The 20,986-nt window shown below is 40.1% G+C and overlaps 2 protein-coding genes across 2 annotated transcripts in view; both read right to left on the reverse strand.

Annotated features, from left to right (window-relative positions):
* LOC134839384 (apoptosis-resistant E3 ubiquitin protein ligase 1-like) overlaps positions 1 to 20,986 on the reverse strand; it is a 381,686-nt gene that overhangs the window by 327,084 nt on the left and 33,616 nt on the right. The window lies entirely within an intron of this gene.
* Positions 2,353 to 20,986, reverse strand: part of LOC134839393 (cilia- and flagella-associated protein 144-like) — a 249,657-nt gene continuing 231,023 nt past the window's right edge. The window contains exons 2-5 of the mRNA XM_063854927.1: positions 6,790 to 6,935; positions 6,666 to 6,728; positions 5,517 to 5,620; positions 2,353 to 3,254 (exon numbers count right to left, since the gene is read on the reverse strand). Of these exons, the coding sequence (XP_063710997.1) occupies positions 3,135 to 3,254; positions 5,517 to 5,620; positions 6,666 to 6,728; positions 6,790 to 6,922 (420 nt within the window). The 5' untranslated portion in view covers positions 6,923 to 6,935 and the 3' untranslated portion in view covers positions 2,353 to 3,134. The remainder of the gene's footprint in view (positions 3,255 to 5,516; positions 5,621 to 6,665; positions 6,729 to 6,789; positions 6,936 to 20,986) is intronic.

Here is a 20,986-nt window from a genome sequence, read left to right on the forward strand (position 1 = left end):
ATTGAAAAAAACCTTTTTCGAAAAACATTTAAAAGCTTTTGATCCACCTTAGAAAAAGCCTCACCCCAATTTTTATTAAAATCATATTTCTAAAAAAACTTATCTAAGTTCGAAAACGTACATTTCAAACACCTTGGAATCTTTTTAATCTTGAATAAACTAGTCGCACAGTACCTGTAATAGTCTTAAAAAAATGTACGTAGCAATAACAAAACATTCTTGCAAACAAAAAAAAGTTTTATTAGCAGCTATTAGAAATTGAAACGCTCCAATATCTTGATCTTTGTTTTATTTTGGAGAAAAAAATTGAGTTTTTGAAGCGACGATTATAAAAGTTTTAGCAAAAATGCGGACTGCGGTCAATATACTAGTTACGTCATTTATTGCCGTCTATTAATTGAGTCGCCAAATAAACTGGGGTGTAAAAGTTTGCTTTATGAGAAAAAAGCTTGACAGACGTAATCCAATCTTGAAAATTTACATACTTCCTTCAAAATTACTCACCAAATGTCACTCGCGAAAATATTCTTTTCACAAAAAAACACCTCCCTCAACATAATATACTCAGGTCATGATCAGGCAAAAACCTAAAACGTCGATACTGGACGGGTCTATAGATAGTACTCAAGAATTTTCGTTTTCTGGAATATGTATCCAGAAATGATATGTAACCAGCTCGTAAAAACTCAAGTATTAAACCAAAATTGATGAAACTTTACCTTTAAATGAACAAGTACCGTTAAACATAAATATTGCAGGCTTTCAATCACATATAACTCTTAGTTTTAGCTTTTATTAAATCATTTTGGTATTTTTGGAAGCCAGCCTGGGTTGACTAGATCTTGTTGTTTCGTTTGTAATTTTTTTCTATCAAAAAGCACGTATTCTTTAGCCTCCGGTTCATGTTAACAAACTTATATGATGGTCAAAAAAATAAAACTAATCAAAAGCAAAACAAAAAGAATTAGTAAGCAATACTATGTATAAAACTGGGTAAGTTGATTACTTTGTTCTTCCGCTCTAAAATCATAAATTTGAAAGCTTGTTCGTAACTTAAAATCATTTACGTTTTTTCTCGCCATCTTAGTATTTCATTAAGCCGACAGCAAAAAAAAATTTTGATTTAAAAAACATTGAATACGATTCATGAAAAAAACTTTCCCTGGAAAAAATGAAACATGATCTACATTGGTTTTCTTTTTAAGTGACTTTCGTGATATATCTGCAGGCTCTGAGCTGATATCATCCAAATTCGACAAAAACTTGCGTGCAAATTGCGTGAAACTTGTTCACAGACTTTAACTATATACTGGCTGAGTAAATACTGGTTGTCCAATTTAGACAAAAACGTGCGTGCAAATTGCCCGAATTTTGCTTAGACTTAAATTACCTTTTTCGCTGATTAAATACTGGTTGTCCATAAATTCCGTTTCCTTACGGTCGTCTAATTTACCTATCGCCTAATTTCCTAGGCTCCCGAAGAAATATTAGACAGCAGTGAATGAACTTCAATCAAGTGTTTTTAGCGGGGCCCAGGAAAGTAGACGCCAAGCAAGTTACACGGATGCTACAAAAACAAAATTAGACGAAATTTTTTTACAGATCTGGCATTTTAGACGTCACTGGTATGAAAAGAAAAGGGCCAACAACATTTTTTCTTAAGAGTCAAAATTCACAAATACAAAAAGAACAAAATGACAATACCTATCAAAATAATTTGTTGCAATGAACAGAAAATGTCAAATCCGAAAACTAGAGAGTTTTGAATTGAATAAACTATGCATGATTGACATGTAAAAATTTTGGCCACCGAAATTTAATTGTCTGCAAACAATTTTTTTTTTTCGCGCAATTTGTCTGCAAACAATTTTGATCTATCTCACTTTCGTCTATTTTCTCACAATTGCAGTTTTGCAAAATCGTTTAATTTCCTTTTAAGTGCCTCCGTCTAATTTGATTATCGTCTAATTTCTCAACCCGTCTTTAGCATATTCTGATTTGCACCTTAAATAGTGCACAGAAAAGTCTGCTATTCAATCCTGCCTACGGTTTTGACACCACTAGCGAAATTTAAAATATGAGCCAAAAAGCGGATTTCATCCCTTTTCGAAGCTATTGATAAGTGATAAGCGTACATCTATAAAAATTTTATGCGAGTTCGACCAACACGGAAGTCTCAAAACAGTAACAAAGGGGAGAAGAGGGAGGGGGACAGGGGGGGGGGTGCTTTTTTGTGGATGCAAAAGATGAAATGACCCAAAAATGCTGTCTGTTGAAGTTTCGATAAAACGATATTTTCCTACCATTAAAATAAGCTCAAAATTTATTTGCGTCTTGGGTGTATACTAAAAACAGGTTTTCAATACAATTTTTACAAGTATTTACAATATTTTCAACGATGATCAAGTAAATATTTTATTAGAAGAGTGCAACACGTCAAAAATGATCTCACGGCTACAAAAAAACTCGTTGCAAGATGGATTTTAGAGCAGAGCCAATTTGGGCATCAGTGAGCTACAGTATCTCAATTTGCAGCCTTTTGAAAATCGATTTGCGATTAAAAGATACTGTTTATAGACGCGGTGGTAAAATTGTAGCTCAACATACAATCAATTGACTTATTAAGTGGCTAATCTCATGGCCGAAGACCATAAATTTCCTTGAAGCAGACTGATTTTCACTCTAATTTCCATAATTTTTAAACATTTGGTCCTTCGGGCATGCACGATTTCCCCCTTCACTAGCAAGAAGCTCGGTAAATAAGATGAGAAGACATTAAGACGACAATACATTAAGACGGCAAATAAGCCTTATTACATGAAAAATGAGCAGTACGAATTTAAGCGGTTCAAATTTCTGAAATACAAGGTGGAGAATTGCGTGTAGCGTCGTCTTAAAGTCCCATCAAAAACAGTTGGCGTCTTTACTACAGTCGTCTTATTTGCCGGTCACGCAATAGCATATAGTGGATGAAACAAACTTATTCACACGTTGAGGGTGTTAGTTGTTCACACCTCACCGGACATAATTAATATACAAATATGCAATCAGTAAACAGCAGTGAGATTTAGAATTCACTGAGTTCGGTTCATGCGCTGTTCCATTCTATCTGTTGTGAGATGTTACTTTTTGTGTCAGTGTTTGTCGTGCATGGTCTCCTGTTCTTTCTGCATGAAGTACACTTCCATGTACTTGGTGATCTCTGAGTTCACTCTTCCGAAGTAGAGTCGCTTGTCTTCCTTCTCCAGTTTTACCTAGACAAAAAATAATAACCATCGTTACTTTCATGAAGTACGAAGAACATAAAAAAATTGATTGGAGATACATCGATTCCGATTTCGCGTGTCAATTGGTTTCAATTAGTGTGGCAGAGAAAAATCCAAACAAAAAAACAAAAGAATTTTTTTTGAATATTTTTTTATTGCCAAGGATGCGCCAAAGGAAGATTGCAAAACCAGTTTCCCGAAGTAAAACTGGGGTTTTAACCACTTGAATGAAATTTAAAACTCGCATTGCTTGCTGTTGCTTGGAATGATGATCTATTAGCGTAAAACATTTACATAGTCACAATCGACGGGGTTATTTGAAAATTCGAAAACAATTTGACCGCCAACTGAGCCAACAAAAGTTGGGAAAACTCTCGTCGAACGAAAAACAATCACTATTCTGAGACTTAACATTTTGTGCAGTCCAGAGAGGAGCGTTAAAATGATGCGTCCCTTGAAACTACCCAAAATAAGGTCACTAAGCCGCCAAAATATCGTTGAAATAATTTGGACGAACACAGTTTTTAAGCGAGACAAAATCACAATCGACGGGGTTATTTGAAAATTCGAAAACAATTTGACAGCCAACTGAGCCAACAAAAGTTGGGAAAACTCTCGTCGAACGAAAAACAATCACTATTCTTAGACTTAACATTTTGTGTAGTTCAGAGAGGAGCGTAAAAATGATGCGTCCCTTGAAACTACCCAAAATAAGGTCACTAAGCCGACAAAATATCGTTGAAATAATTTGGACCGAACACAGTTTTTAAGCGAGACAAAATCACAATCGACGGGGTTATTTGAAAATTCGAAATTAATTTGACCGCCAACTGAGCCAACAACGGTTGGGAAAATTCTCGTCGAACGAAAAACAATCACTGTTCTTAGACTTAACATTTTGTGCAGTCCAGAGAGGAGCGTAAAAATGATGCGTCCCTTGAAACTACCCAAAATAAGGTCACTAAGCCGCCAAAATATCGTTGAAATAATTTGGACCGAACACAGTTTTTAAACGAGACAAAATCACAATCGACGGGGTTATTTGAAAATTCGAAAACAATTTGACCGCCAACTGAGCCAACAAAAGTTGGGAAAACTCTCGTCGAACGAAAAACAATCACTATTCTGAGACTTAACATTTTGTGCAGTCCAGAGAGGAGCGTTAAAATTATGCGTCCCTTGAAACTACCCAAAATAAGGTCACTAAGCCGATAAAATATCGTTGAAATAATTTGGACCGAACACAGCCTTTAAGCGAGACAAAAATAGAAAAACAAAGTCAAGTTAAGTGAAATAAAAAATTGCAGGAGTAAATAAAAACACTAAAAGCATCTAAAATGAAAATTGTCCAGCAAAAAAAAACGCTTCCGAGATGTGGCAATCAAGCCCACAAAACAAGCAGACGAATAACAGCCGACAATGTTTTTCGAAACGGAATATTTTCCGTTTGAAAAAAAAAAAGTCCTGTCAGATTCGAATCCAGTACCTTTGCCGTCCCAGGCGTTCGTTACCTCCAGGCTAAGTGTGCCCAAGACACCTAAGATTCATTTAAACTAAGGTATCACCAGAAAATCAGCAATGGGAACAAAGTTGATTACGGGAAAAAAGTTCAATACCCGGTTGCAAGGGTAATAACAATGAAAGCAGAGTAAAGACTTTCAACTGTCTGAAAAACAAAACATAGCCAACGGACAGTCGAAAAAAAGTAATGAACCCAAAGAAATAACAAAAAACGACGTGCTTTTTGAATTTTAAAGTGAAAATATATGCTCTTACTTTTAATGAGCAATAGGAATAAAGTTCATTAAAGGAAATGAGTAATGGGAATAGAGTTGATTACGAGAAAAAGTTTGCAAGGGCAAACTGTCTGAGAAACAAAACATAGACAAAGGAATTGGAAAAATGTAATGAACGCAAAATAATAGAAAAAAAACGACTTGCTTTTTGAAAAAAAAACTTCCACTTTCGAATTTTAAAGTGAAACTATATGCTCTTACTTTTAATGAGTAATGGGAATAAAGTTCATTAAAGGAAATGAATAATGGGAATAAAGTTGATTACGAGAAAAACAGTTCAATACCCGTTTGCAAGGGTAAAAACAATGAAAGCAGAGTAAAAGTTTTCGACATTTTAGTGAAATTAACATTAGCTCAATTTGACGGCCTCGTTTCAATGAACATTTTCAGAGATCAATCACTCTTTAAGAAATACATGAGTAAAAAAATATTCACAAATCTTCAGTCAACTAACCAGTGGGTCGTTGATCCAGCCGTACTCCTGGTTAACAGTCTGAGCCTCGTCGTATTTCTTAGTAGGCTCCTGATTGGCTCGCTTGATCTGATCGAAGAATTCGACTGAAACAAAATAAAAAAAATTCCTAGCTCTTCGAAGTAAAATTACTTGTAAGGAAAAGTACAAAGAAACTGAAAAACTACAGCGCTTTCATTCATCATTGTGAGGGAGGCCGAGTGTGAAAAATGCGGGAACCTTAAATGCTCTCTCCGTTCGGCTGATAGCTTAACACTCGTAACATGTTTGTCGACCCTTCAATAGACCAAAACTAACTGGCTAAGACGAGACGGTGATTAAAGTATCTGACGTCAGCCAGTCTTCAATAGGGACTATCTAATTTCCGTCGCTGTGCAATTTCTGAGCGAGTTGGCTTAGAAAGAAAAACGAATTCGTTAAAACACTACGCTCGCTAGCTCGTTTGTGTAAGATTGTTAACAGCAACTCTAGTCCATCATGGATCCAAAATCTAAAAAACCATATTAGCCCTAAAAGCTCCAGAAGCATAAATTCACTGTAAATTGGCAATAAGTGGGAGCAGAAGCTCAAAAAGTGGGCGGAAAGCTGACGAAAATCCACAGAGTACGGATTGCTATATTTCCTTGGACTGACAATCGAACGCGCTTCCTAAGAGTACGTGTTTCATTTTAAATACAACTCCCTCCGATGGTTCTTTGACGTGCCTGAAGTCGGCCGAGAAAAAATACCCTACGCCATAGTTCTTTTCCACCTCAAGGGGCTGGCCGAAACAACAAATTAAAAAAATATGAGACACTATTGAGTGCCGTACTTCGGGAAACCAGATCAAGAGCAGACAAAACCTCTCAGAAAAACACTGCATTGAAAGCACTACAAACGAAGTCATCAGACGGTAAACTTTGGAGAATCGATTAAAAAAGGAGCTTGATAAGAAGAACATAAACGATGGATACACAATTATTTAGCTATCGAAAAAAAAACGTCAGTGGGTAAAAACTTTTGGCGGGCAAAGAGTATGCTTGAATTAAAGCAGTGAGCACAAAAAAGCGAAGATAACAAGGCCGTTTACCTTTTAGCTAACAAAGGAGTAAACCGTTAAGAACATAGTTGGAGAAATAGTTAAAGACTTACAGTTAGCTGCGGAAGGATCGAGTTGGTCGTACTTTGAGTTCGGCTTGCCAGCAAGCACATGCACTAAAATAACACGTCGATTAACTAACGTTTTTCAGAAACGTAAACACACAGTGAGACTAACGTTTACTGTACGGATTAATAGAGAAGGTTTCGTAGGGTTTATACACTCCCATCTCCTTTTTTATGCTTTCGACTAGAATTGCATTTTTGTGCACAGCATTTTCTTCTGGCTTCTCCTTGTTTTGCTCGGCCATTGCGTTTTATCTAGAGTAATTAAAATACTTGATATAATTCTCCATATCACAACAAATGTCAATTCTGTGCAATCATTATCAAATCATAATACACAAATTCCGCGGAACAAAGGATAACTCGTGGCAGAAAACAAAACGATCCGTCCCAATTACACACACACACAATCAGTTATGAGTCACTTTATCGTAAAAAAAACGCACAAAAAATCAAATTTTTACTCATTACTTTCGAAAGGAAGGCAAATGAGCTAAGGAGAAAAAGACTTCTGTAGAGCATGTCAGATGAACCGGCCCTTTCCGGAATTCTGAATCAAAGACACACGTGATGTTCATATGTGATGGACTATCACTTCGAAACAAAAAATGGTCGTGATGTTCTAGTACATATACCAGGTCACGAGACCTTTTACCAGACCAACCTTTCGCCAAAAAAACTGAAACATGGCCCAAACCTAACAAACTAAAACATTGTCTTTTAAGGTTTGATATGAGGCCAGCCGGGGTGGCCTTATAATCACAGGTTCTTTCTGATCTGTACACAGATCAGAAAGAACCAGTATAATGATAATTATTGCCGCAAGTTCACTATTCAGACTATTTCTTACGAGGCGGAAAGAAGACATCGGCGTTACTGGTGGCCAGTCAATAAGCTTGGTCTAAGAGCAGAATGGGTCCAAGAGCAGAAAAATAGAACAATATCAACTTCTATCAGCAAATCGGTAAATTAATTATCAGAAACGTCAATAATAGCAAAGCAACGAACATTTTATGCATAATTTGAGTAATGTAATCAAGAATTTTCAAAAAAATTTAATCAAAAAACTTAATGAAATTAGTCAATTCATGCGGAATTTATTCGTTTTCTTGGTATTTTTTGACGATTCCAATAATTGTTTTATCAATTAGCCCGTATAAACCAATATTTTTCTGTTTTTCTGCACTTGGACCATTCTGTTTATTGCTCCGCCTCCGGCGTTACTCCATCTGGTATCGAAAACCAACACAAACGAGGAAAATGTAATTTGGCACGACGCATTCAACAACTACCTTCAAGGCACTTGAACAACAACAGCCCATTTCGGGACTGCAGAGAGATTGTACGAACTTTGAAGCCATTTCAAAACAGAATACGACCAATTATATACTATCAAAGAAACAATTTTCCTGATATTTATATATCAGGACCTCAAAAAGGCAGGACTATATGTTGTCAGTCTCATCCGTGAAATCCTTTCGAGACAAAACTCCAAGAACTGAATACAACATAAATTTCCATCAAGACACGGACATCGAGTTGAAGACTTCCTATACTGTATTGCAGCATCAAAAGGTTTCGAGAGCACTCATAGAGAAAAAAACCATACAACTCACCTCGAAGTTACGAAAAAAGTACTACAAAAAAAGGCAAGACTTTGCAGAGAGAACTTTCTCGTAAACATCAGAGAGCAGTCGGATATAGAGAATACTCGAAGCACCTTCAAAATATCAGAAGAACAATGCAATTTTATAGTACAAATCTTCCTGTCTGTTTATCTCTCAAAGCCCCCGCAAAAATGTGGCTTAAATCGTTCTCCGAATCAAAAATGGTAAATTACCAAAAGACTATAAAATGCCATTTCAAATGGCAGGGAATGTTAAAAAGTCTGGAATAATCAAGAAGTCTGGCGTTGATATGTGGCCGCGGAATTGAGGTAAGAATGAGTTCGAGAATGGAGTCATTATTGACAATGGGGTTATTCAGGGGTCTGGGACGGTTGCTTCTTTGGCACGCTGTATCGACTCTCTCACAATGGCTGCATTGCCAATCTGGACGGCTAACGACAGCCGCTGTCTGAAGAAAGTCCCGGCTCTTTTGTCATCGGTTTCCGCGATAATTTAGCGGCAAATCTGTTTCAGGAAGTCGTTGCTGTCAGTTCCGAGTCCGCCGAGGTGTTCGACTGCAACAGGCTGTAAAGTGTAGTTTCTGGTCAGGCTCTCGTACTTAATTCGCGTTGCTTCTGCTTTTGTCGGACCTGGGAAGGTTCCTCGGGCACATTAGACATGGCAAGGCGGTTTGACGCACGGAAAGTCCCAGATCAGACAGAGGCCGTTTTTCCATGGAGAGAGAGAGAGAGATATCGTCTAGTCTCTTTCCGTCATCACGTGAGAGGCCGACTGGTTCTAGAGACGACTAAATGTCGGACAAACAGAAAGCACGTTTGATAGCTTTATTCCCAAGTCGGTGTCCCGTGTGGCGACTGCTGCTTTTAGCACAGGACAGAGCATGAATGCCTTTAACGTCAGCTCGGGCGCTGCATACACATGTGTACGGTTACGAAAATTTTGCGCCAAGGCCTAAGGAAAGAGCAATACGGAACTGTTCGGGTGTGAATTTTAGTTTCAGAAGGGTTGATGACTATCGGTCTGACAGTCACCGGATCCTCGGCATTTTGCTCCTTGCAACCGGAAATTGTCTTGTTCATTGGAGAAGTTTTCGAGCTCCCTGAGACGACTTTCAGCGAACGGTTGATACCACTTTTTCTGTTTCTACTGATCGTCGCTATCCGGTGCAGTTTCATCTTCTCCCACATGTAGCCACCATCTGTCAGCTGCTTCTCGTAAATCATTTTTTGGCAATCCTGTTTTGATTATTGACTCGACAAGAGCTCGGGATTTACTAACAGAGGATAGAAAAACAGGGGTTGACAGTTCTGTTACATTGTGTATGCCCATCCCTGCGCATTTAATGGGCAGGGTGAGTTGATGCCACGTTTGTTCGTCTAAGTGGACCTTCAGTACTGTTTGTAGCGTGGATCGGATTGCTTCATCAAAAAGAGTCAGGATATCTGACCTTCTAAACATTGGCGCGGTGCGAAGAGTATAGAGCAGTTTCGGAATAAACAGACAGTTTCCGAAGAGGTAAAATGCTTCGTGGGCGTCTACATATTCCATTCGTTTTCATAGAGTCGTCAAAGAAATCAGTTTCTTGTTCAACACGCGGTCCAGCGCTTCTCGGCCAATCGGTGCTCCCATAATTTCGTGACGGTAATGCCTGGTAACAGATTGTTGAACTCGCGGATGATGTCATCACTGAGGCTGGTGTTGGGTCCAAAAATGGTCAGCTCGCTTTTGTTGACGTTTAGTGAGAGTACTAGGGACGTTGCGAACTCGATGAACGCCCGCAGTTTGGTCAGAACAATTCTACAGTTGTCTCCCATTGATATGTCGTCCAGGTAACCTTGTTTGAAGCGAAATTTTATGGCGTCTAAACCGGGGTGGATTGTCGAGCTGAATCCAAAAACTGCTAAGGGGTCTACTTTTGCCATCTTTCAGACGATGGTAGGGAGAAATCGACGAACGATAAGATGCCGTCTCCTAAAAGTGTCTCCTACGGCTATCGGTCTGACATCGGTTAATTTCTTCTTTCGTAGCGCTACCAATTTTGCTCCGGCGATGACCGGCTGGATTATTGTCGGAACTTTTCCGCCAAGGAGAAGATTATTGAAAGAATTCAGTGAAGATATTAGTCGATGAAGGTCACCATTTGCTTTGTGGCTAGTGATGTCTTTCAATTGCTGTGGTCTCAGGCTAGATTGCCCACCAGCTGACTCAACGGGAAAGAATTTCAATGCCATGAGCAGTTGGATCTCGCTGGCTTGGAATGGCGGACATTCGTCTTCTGGGAAAACGAGTCGATCTACTGGTCTGGTAGGATGTTTTTCTCTCAGCTTAATCAGGATCTCTGCAGATAGTTCGAGGACGCCGTTGTCGGAACTGGCAAGACGGACAGCATTTTCCACATCACCTTCGTCAATTTTCTCGCTCACTGGTTCCATTAATTGTTCAACGTCTGTTTGTTGGTTGGAACTTTGCTTGAGTTTTGTGCGGGGTTTCAGATCGACAAGGTCTCGGTTCTGCATGAATATAGTGATTCGGTTGTTGACTTGGGTAGCAAGGGACTGTTTTTGGCTTTTTCTTGCTCTCAACGGAGCTAGCAGTTGGGAAAACGAAAAGATGGAGCCAAGCGATTTTCGAGTCTGGAGAGTCCAGGATTGCGTTGAGCGTGTCTCTCAGTGCCGCTGCAACCGCTATCCTGGAAGCTTTTGGTACAAATTTAAGGATACGCCGTCGGCTGATATTCGTGAAGTGAACAATGTCGTAGGCTGATTCGATGATGTCTTCTCTGACTCGGATATCTGCTTCGCAGTTCACTTTCTCGAATGGGGACTGTCCCGAAAAAGCACATCTATTCCCCGGGGGACCATGTGGATAGATCATCAAGTATTTCGAGAGCTTGATGGCTCAAGAGCACCGCTGGAACTGTGCGCTTTTCAGATAGGCAGTTTCCTGGTTCACAGTCGACGCCACTTGTTTGGCTGCGACCTTCGGTCGCCGAAAACGCTGATAGTCATTTCATCGAATTTCTCAAGCAACTCAGTTGGGAAATCACTATTCACGCTCGGCGGTGGTGAGTTCGGTTGGTATGGGGACGGTGGTGCTGACTGGGAGGGTTGGCTTTGGGTGAGGATGCCCCTTGTCTCCCTCCACCCAGACACCCATGCCCCCCTCACCTGCTCAATTCTGCAGCAACCCACCACGGTACTAGCAGATTGCAACGCTGCGCCTCCTTGCATCTCTGCAAGAAGGACTTCTTTGTTTTGGGATTGGGCAAAGCTTGATTTTGATGAGTCAGGATACCATACATCGTGTCTGCTGTTCCAGTTTTTGAAAGGATCTTTTTTACTGATGATCTTCGCTTCCAATGTTTTTCCATCAGTGAAAGTGATTTGCAGTTTCGTGCCAGTGGGAACGTCCATCTTGTTCTCAACACACACTCTCTCTCTCTCTCTCTCTCTCTCTCTCTTCGTGTCGTTGGATAAGATTCCTCGGAATAGTTAGATTCATTCCCGGCCAGAAGTGGGGTATTGTTTCGAATCGTTTCATCTGAAGCTATCTAATAAGTTTATCGCAACAATTAGGCTAATTGTTGTGATAATTAGCTTAATTGTTCTCCGAATACCAATCGTTTTGTATTACCTGTAAACTTGGTAATCCAGTAAACAGAAAAGAACTTCACTGCTTCACATAAAGTACCCGAATCCATCTGAACGTTACCTGCACTCAAGTCAGTTAAGTGGCTCTTGATAGCCAACTAGCAATAGAGCAAAAATCTCTGCAAATTTGCAACCAATGTCTAACCCTCAGAATTCAAACAAAATTAGAACTTCTACAAAACTACAATTATCTGAGCTCACGAATTACAAAAACTCCAATCAAAACAAAGAGCACTATCATCAGTTCTGGTTGAATTGTTGACAAAGCTCTCGCCATGCAACGAGTGAAATTCCGGCTCGATTTCAAAATCAAAGCAAACCTCCTTCATGAGGTTGGCGAAGGTATCTCTGATTTCTTTATGCCTTATGTGGGTGTATCCATCCTTTGCACAAGGAAGAGCTTGGGTAGGGTTAAAAGATTGACCACATGCACATGTGAGTGGAATGTTGGTTGGTTCCCATCCATATCAGAGATAAATTCCATCCCTGAATTCGGATTTATTCAGGCAAAAATTATATCTGCTAAGTGGCAAAGCGTTTAACCAGTTTGAGGTTCCTTTTTCGGAGGCCAGCTCAAGTGAGTGTTTTTCACAGTCCTTAAATTGTTCAAAAAGTTAGTTCCCTTTGGGTTTGTTGATTGAGTTTTAACTAGCGTTTTAACATTTTCTAGTTTTTTAAACTCTTTCATGATTATAAAACTTCGATTTTAGAAAATGTTTGATTCTGAGTTGTCAAATTTCTTAACTTTTAGCCATTTTATACATAAACTACAATTTTAGTGTTAATTCCCGGCTCCTGAATTCATTGCGTGTGTTGATCCTCGGCCTCTCCCTCCAAATATGCAAAGCCTCTAGTTTGAGTAGCCTATGAGTGTTGGCTGTTTGGTCTCTAATCTCCGACTTCAGCTCAGCAGTACCGCCTACCCCCTTATTACATTCTAACACTTGTTGCCCTACTGGGCAGTCCCCTTTGCGGTGTTCATCGACCCTCGTGGCTAAATGTCGGACTGTCTGGCCGACATAGGTGGAGTTAGATGTAGGCTTATACACCCCTTTGGATCTCAGTTCACGAGCGAAGGAAATTTTGAGGGATGGCAAGCAGGTTTTCAATTTTCCTGTTGTAAAAACAATTTGTACCCCGGATATTTGTCGAATTTTTGCAGCTAACAGTTGAGATAAATTGCCTCGATTTTTTCATTGTGAAAGGGGAGTGAGTTTTGTAACCGTTGATCATTTCTCGGTTCTGATGTCTTCCCCTCTAAATTTTTCTTTCCCTCAACGATCTTGTTAAGAGTTTCAAGCACTACCCTGTGCGACCATTTTTTCGGTTATTGATGTTCAATCTATTGTTTCCGGTTTTTTTCCAATGCCAGGTCAAAATTTTCCATGTTGAGGTACTTCTGAAAACCCCCCCTTCAATAATGTTCTTTTGTACTAAAAAGGTGCGCAACCTCTGAAATTTAGAATGGCGCCGGTATCAATGGGTTTTTGGTACCACCCAAATGTGAGCTTTTTTCCTGAGTCCACGTTGACATTTAAATCCAAAAATGCTAAATTACCGTTACTATCAAGTTCTTCTATGGTGAACTGCAAGTTTGAATGCAATTTAATGGCAGCCTCATGAACTACACCAGGATCGCCCTTGACACTTCTAAATATGTCGTCCACATATCTTAGAAAAACTTTAACACCATTCACAGTCCTATCTCATCCCTGTTTTTTTTTGCAAGTAATGCAATACCTTACTGTTTCAGCGATGTCTGCGTATTCGGATTCCGATATGTTACCACACCCTAAGTGGAACCAATTCAAACAAGCTTCGCATTCTACCACTTTAGTCTGACATGTCACCTTCTTCTGACATCAAGGGCAGTGCTCCTTCTTTGTTACCCTCATTTTGCACACTCAATTTAGGTACTTCTTTCCTTAAGCCCAGATCATATTCTTTGAGCCGCAAGTGGACCAGTATTACTGCAAGGGAGGCGCTCGTTACTAAACCATTTTTTTGTACAAATCATTGCATTTAAAGTGTACCCTACTCACTACCAATTTCAGTAGTTTTTTCATAGTCTTGCGAGATGTTTCCGGAGGGTTGACTTGCTCATATAATCTCCTCAGGGCTATTTCAACCGCTTCACTGAGCGGGAAATTAGTGTACAAACTCTTTACATCAAGGGAGATTATACTCTCGTCAGAGCTCAATTCAGTTTTCTCCAAGATCTCCCTGGCCGTTTGATTGTTCGTTGCTATGTTGCCCCTCAATTTCATCGAAGTACTTTGCCAAAATTTTATTTAGGTTGTCATAAGAGCTACCAGGTAAGGAAAGGACGCGGGACACGACGAAGTGGTGTGCCTTGTTTGTGTACTTTTGCTAATCCATACTGCCTAGCCGGCTGCGCCCCCGTTGATCTCAACCTAATATACAGCGCTTCGCTAATCTCGTCCTTCTTTTTCGTGGCGAGTAATTCTTTGTTTATGTCTTGTTCAATTTGTATGATCACGCTGTCTGTCGGATTCTTCCTCTCACTAAATTTTTCTGCCTGTATTAAATCTTTCCGTTTCTTCCTATATGTCTCCTTTTTCATTACACAAAAACCCACCCCTTATCAAACGGCACTGCCAGAAGACCGTTGTCCTTAAAATACTTTCTGGCTTTTTCAACATTTTTGTCAGATGGAGTCTGTTTCACATTCTTCCACTCTCTTTGCAGCTGCTTCAATCTCACATAATTTTTCTCCGTGTATTCTATTTAACTTCAGTTCAGACAAAAAACTATTAATGTCCGCAAGTAGTAAATTAAAATGAATTTGTCTCGTACCGGATGTTTTAGTCCAAAACTTAAGACTTCCCGCACCCAAAGCTGCAAAATCACTTCATCTAAAATTCTAACTGACCTTTCATCCAAGTTTTTTAATGTTCTATCCTGTATTTCCGAAAGTTTTTCAAGCTTTTTCTTTTGTCGGCTGATCAGATTATTGACACTACACCATGCCTGCAGGTTCAGATAGAATTTTACCGAAGGCCACTACTTCTCATCTATACCCCTTCTTACTACCTCCCTTGCTTTTGCTAGGTTACCCGATGCTTTAGCCCTATCCGCAATTGCCTGGCTTATCTCAGATCTCACGAGTCTCAATTGAAAGCTGTGCACCGCTTGATCCGAAAAAACACCCTTATCGGGCACGCCAAACCGTAAAAAATCTGATATAATGTCGTTATCGAGACATTTTCTCAGATATTTAACTCTCAGGAACCTGCTATTGTTTTTAATAAAACATTTTTGTTATTCTAACACAAGTTTCCAAGAGAGTTTTTTTTTCAAGGCCAATTTAAGGAGTGGTGGTGGCAGCGAAATTGCGGTCATCTCTTCTTTGCAGGCCACGAGCACTTAAACTCATGTGGCACTCAGCAAAGAAAAAACTGCCTCAACAAAATCTTACCACTTATTGAACGTTCTAAAATTGGAATGAGATTTTCCTGCAGCAACTTTTCACAGGCCTGCGTGTTTTCTGTGGTATTGGGGGTAGTTCCAGCTAAAAACGATAATTTTTCTTGTAACCCTTTGGTGTAACAGGAGTACACGTTTTGTGGTGATGGTTTCGCGATCTTGCCAAGTTTTTTCGGTATTTTATTAAGTTCTTCTGACTGAGTTTCTAAGAAAGTTTCACATTCAGTCTCGAATTCTATGACAGAATCAAGTACTCTGACCCCTTTCTTCATTTCAATTTCGGTATTTTTAAATATTTTTATCGCCTCATTGTATTTTTCATCTTTTAAAATGAGCTGGCATTTCGTTGCCTTTACATGATATCCAAAATATTTTCCGTGTTTCATAATGTTGTCAAGAACTCTTCGCATGCTTTTTAACTTCCAATCGTCCGCATACCATTTCTGTGTTAAGCTGTTATCGTTGACTAGTTTTATTAAAAGTAAAGTTGCTAGCCCGTACATTACCATTGCTAATGGGTCTTATGTTTGGTTCCTTCTCTAGATAGGTTAACTATTCCATTTACGAAGAGTATGACTTGTGTATAGCGGGTAGAATAGAAGGGCTTTTATTTGCAATGTTTTTTAAACCAGATTCCGGTTTAGGGAGTTAAATGCATTTTCCGCATCTATTAGTAATTTTGCATCGGAATCTGTTTTCTCGTATTGCTTCCTAAGCGTATGAATTGCATATTCAATGCCACGTTTTTGGCCAAGGCATAGTTGGTAATTCGATCCGAGTACCATAAATTCGCTTTTTTAAAGCACTTTGTGATCGTTAAACCTAATATTCTGCGCATGACTTCGCCTATACCGATTGGCCAAACTCCTGGGTTTTTATCAGTGTATTTAGTCGACAGGCCTTATATGGTTCAAGAAGCTCAAGACTTAGTATTTCTATCGATACTTTCCGTGCGATTTCGGCGAAAGTCTTTGATATTACAACTAACTACTGACCAAAGTGTGTTAGTATGCATAACCACTCATTTGCAACCAGACCTGAGGGTCCGTGAGAACCAAGTGTTTCGTGAGCTTGATGGCTCTAGAGCACCGCGGGCACTGTGCGTTTTTCAGATTGGCAGTTTCCTGGTTACCAGTCGACGCCACTTGTTTGGCTGCGACCTTCGGTCTCCGAAGACGTTGATGGTCATTTCATCGAATTTCTCAAGCAACTCAGTTGGGAAATCACTAGTCACGCTCGGCGGCGGTGAGTTCGGTTGGTATGGGGACGGTGGTGCTGACTGGGAGGGTTGGCTTTGGGTGAGGATGCCCCTTGTCTCCCTCCACCCAGACACCTATGCCCCCCTCACCTGCTCAATTCTGCAGCAACCCTCCACGGTACTAGCAGATTGCAACGCTGCGCCTCCTTGCATCTCTGCAAAAAGGACTTCTTTGTTTTGGGATTGGGCAAAGCTTGATTTTGATGAGTCAGGATACCATACATCGTGTCTGCTGTACCAGTTTTTGAAAGGATCTTTTTTTACTGATGATCTTCGCTTCCAATGTTTTTCCATCAGTGAAAGGAATTTGCAGTTTCGTGCCAGTGGGAAGGCCCATCTTGTTCTCAACACATACTCTCTCTCTCTCTCTCTCTCTCTTCGTGTCCTTGGATAAAATTCCTCGGAATAGTTAGATTCATTCCCGGCCAGAAGTGGGGTAATGTTTCGAATCGTTTCATCTGAAGCTATCTAATAAATTTATCGCAACAATTAGGCTAATTGTTGTGATATTTAGCTTAATTGTTCTCCGAATACCAATCTTTTTGTATTACCTGTAAACATGGTAATCCAGTAAACAGAAAAGAACTTCACTGCTTCACATAAAGTACCCGAATCGGTCTGAGCGTTACCTGCACTCAAGTCAGTTAAGTGGCTCCTGATAGCGAACTAGCACTAGAGAAAAACTAGAGTATGACTTGTGTATAGCGGGTAGAATAGAAGGGCTTTTATTTGCAATGTTTTTTAAACCAGATTCCGGTTTAGGGAGTTAAATGCATTTTCCGCATCTATTAGTAATTTTGCATCGGAATCTGTTTTCTCGTATTGCTTCCTAAGCGTATGAATTGCATATTCAATGCCACGTTTTTGGCCAAGGCATAGTTGGTAATTCGATCCGAGTACCATAAATTCGCTTTTTTAAAGCACTTTGTGATCGTTAAACCTAATATTCTGCGCATGACTTCGCCTATACCGATTGGCCAAACTCCTGGGTTTTTATCAGTGTATTTAGTCGACAGGCCTTATATGGTTCAAGAAGCTCAAGACTTAGTATTTCTATCGATACTTTCCGTGCGATTTCGGCGAAAGTCTTTGATATTACAACTAACTACTGACCAAAGTGTGTTAGTATGCATAACCACTCATTTGCAACCAGACCTGAGGGTCCGTGAGAACCAAGTGTTTCGTGAGCTTGATGGCTCTAGAGCACCGCGGGCACTGTGCGTTTTTCAGATTGGCAGTTTCCTGGTTACCAGTCGACGCCACTTGTTTGGCTGCGACCTTCGGTCTCCGAAGACGTTGATGGTCATTTCATCGAATTTCTCAAGCAACTCAGTTGGGAAATCACTAGTCACGCTCGGCGGCGGTGAGTTCGGTTGGTATGGGGACGGTGGTGCTGACTGGGAGGGTTGGCTTTGGGTGAGGATGCCCCTTGTCTCCCTCCACCCAGACACCTATGCCCCCCTCACCTGCTCAATTCTGCAGCAACCCTCCACGGTACTAGCAGATTGCAACGCTGCGCCTCCTTGCATCTCTGCAAAAAGGACTTCTTTGTTTTGGGATTGGGCAAAGCTTGATTTTGATGAGTCAGGACACCATACATCGTGTCTGCTGTACCAGTTTTTGAAAGGATCTTTTTTTACTGATGATCTTCGCTTCCAATGTTTTTCCATCAGTGAAAGGAATTTGCAGTTTCGTGCCAGTGGGAAGGCCCATCTTGTTCTCAACACATACTCTCTCTCTCTCTCTCTCTCTCTCTCTTCGTGTCCTTGGATAAAATTCCTCGGAATAGTTAGATTCATTCCCGGCCAGAAGTGGGGTAATGTTTCGAATCGTTTCATCTGAAGCTATCTAATAAATTTATCGCAACAATTAGGCTAATTGTTGTGATATTTAGCTTAATTGTTCTCCGAATACCAATCTTTTTGTATTACCTGTAAACATGGTAATCCAGTAAACAGAAAAGAACTTCACTGCTTCACATAAAGTACCCGAATCGGTCTGAGCGTTACCTGCACTCAAGTCAGTTAAGTGGCTCCTGATAGCGAACTAGCACTAGAGAAAAACTCTCTGCAAATTTGCAACCAATGTCTAACCCTCAAAATTAAAACAAACTTGGAGCTTCTACAAAACTACAATTATCTGAGCTCACGAATGACAAAAACTCCAATCAAAACAAAGAGAAATGAATAGGTTCAAAAATACTATAAACGACCTTACTGCAACCTGATATTTTATTGAAATCCCAGAGAAAACAAACAAAGCGTACCTACAACCTCCAATGGAGTCGCCAAAAACGATTAACGATTCCAACAGCTCGACGGAAGGAACCAGATGATGTAATCAGACTACGTGACATAGGAGGAGGAACAAAGCAAACGTGGAGGCCAAAGCAAAGAACGTGAGAGAATGGAATGAACTACAACTACTACTTAACATTACGACAATGCATTTAACAAAAAAAGGTAAATTATAAAAGGGGCCCTTTCTTTTAGATACGGTCGTGCACAAGCTGGATAGGGCCTATACCAGCATTATATAAATACATCAATAAACAATATTGCGGGAATTAGGTCAAGTCAGCATTTAATGCATTGTCATTAAAAGTATTTACTTCAACTGTCCCTCCTCTACATCAGCACTAAGTGAATAGTCTGAATTGCGTCCTACGCAGTGATCTGCACCCCAGTATACAAAGGATAGCGCCCCTGAGCAGCTGGAAGCTTATATTAGATCTTATATAGTTTATTGTTTCTGAGTAGCTTTCATGCTTTTTTTCACTTAGTTTTTCAGCTATGCGCTGCATTGTCCGAGTAGCTGCTGGTGCGGCAACACCAGTGCGGCCAAAAATGAGCGGGCAGAAGCTGCTAAGCTCAACTTGTAGAACTCTGTTGGTAATTTGAATTTTTTAGTGATTCGTGGTACTTATAGGTGTCTTTTAAAATTCTTCGTGAAGTTTTTGCGTGAGGGTTCAAGACTTTGACATCAAAGAAGTTTCGGCTAAAGCTTGAGCCCCATTATCCGTTTGCTTTTACATCTAATCGAGCACTGTCATCAGTTCTGGTTGAATTGTTGACAAAGCTCTCGCCATGCAAGGAGGTACACATGGGTTCGACGGAGAAATTTCAGTCGGAGTAGTATGTTTCATCGTTTCTTTTACAATGGTTACAAGTAGGGTCGGCAGTGAATCCTCAATAGAGCCTTCAATTGCCTTCCGCGTCAAGTGGAGATTTCGTTTTTGTACACAAACAGCCCAACGAAACAGTAAGTTGAGCTTTTGTACTGTTGAGCTGTGGAATAAGATCTAGAGGTAATCCAGAACACTCGTTGTGGTACCATAGGTCGCACGTGTCACATTGGATAAATGAATCGCCTGCTTGTCTGCCTTTTTGCATTTACCGCATTCGCCTTCAGATGTTGTTTGAGCCCTTTGACGTGCCATGTAGCTGGTGGTGGGTGAAATCGGTTTCATGTGTGAAGAAGAACCTCGTTGTACTTTCAACAGCCACTGGACATACAATGATGTCAAAACTATTTAATAAATTTATCACTATTAAGTTTAATAAAAAAATAAGTTTATCAGGTATGTTAAGGCTTTTTTACATTCCTTATTATCAAATTTGAAGTCGCTGTTAAAACAAGGACCGGGATTGGTCAAAAACAGGAAGACCGCACTATTTTATTCAACGTAATTAGCAGCTGCAATTATCGCTTAAAACTTCTTTCCGCTGCAAAGCTGAAAGACTAAGGAAAAGAAGTGTTTGTCAACAAGGAGTTAAGAGCCGAAAAAGCATGCATAGAAATCCTTCTTGTGAAAAAACGTAGAGAATTCATCAAAGGATGTGGGACCTATGTGGGTCGTCTATGTGAGACATATTAGCAGGAATTAAGTCAAGCCAGCCTTTAATGCGTTGTCATTAAAGGTATTTAGTTCAACCGTCCCTCCTCTATAATGGCACTAATTCAATTGTCTTTAAATTGCGTTATACGCAGTGATCTGCACCCCCGAATACAAAGGATAGCGCTCCTGAGCAGCGCGAAGCTTATCTTAGTTCTTATATTATTTATTGTTTCTGAGTAGCTTTCCTGATTTTTTTCACTAAGTTTTTCAGCTATGCGCTGCAATGTCCGAGTAGCTGCTGGTGCCTCAACACCAGTGCGGCCAAAATGAGCGGGCAGAAGCTGCTCTGTTCGAGTTGTAGAACTCTGTTGGTAATTTGACTTTTTTAATGATTCGTGGTACTTATAGGCGTCTTTCAGTAGTCTTCGTGAAGTTTTGCGTGAGGGTTGAGAACTTTGACATCAAAGAAGTTTCGGCTAAACCTTGAG

This window comes from Symsagittifera roscoffensis, chromosome 2, assembly GCF_963678635.1.
Source record: "Symsagittifera roscoffensis chromosome 2, txSymRosc1.1, whole genome shotgun sequence".
NCBI lineage: Eukaryota > Metazoa > Xenacoelomorpha > Acoela > Convolutidae > Symsagittifera > Symsagittifera roscoffensis.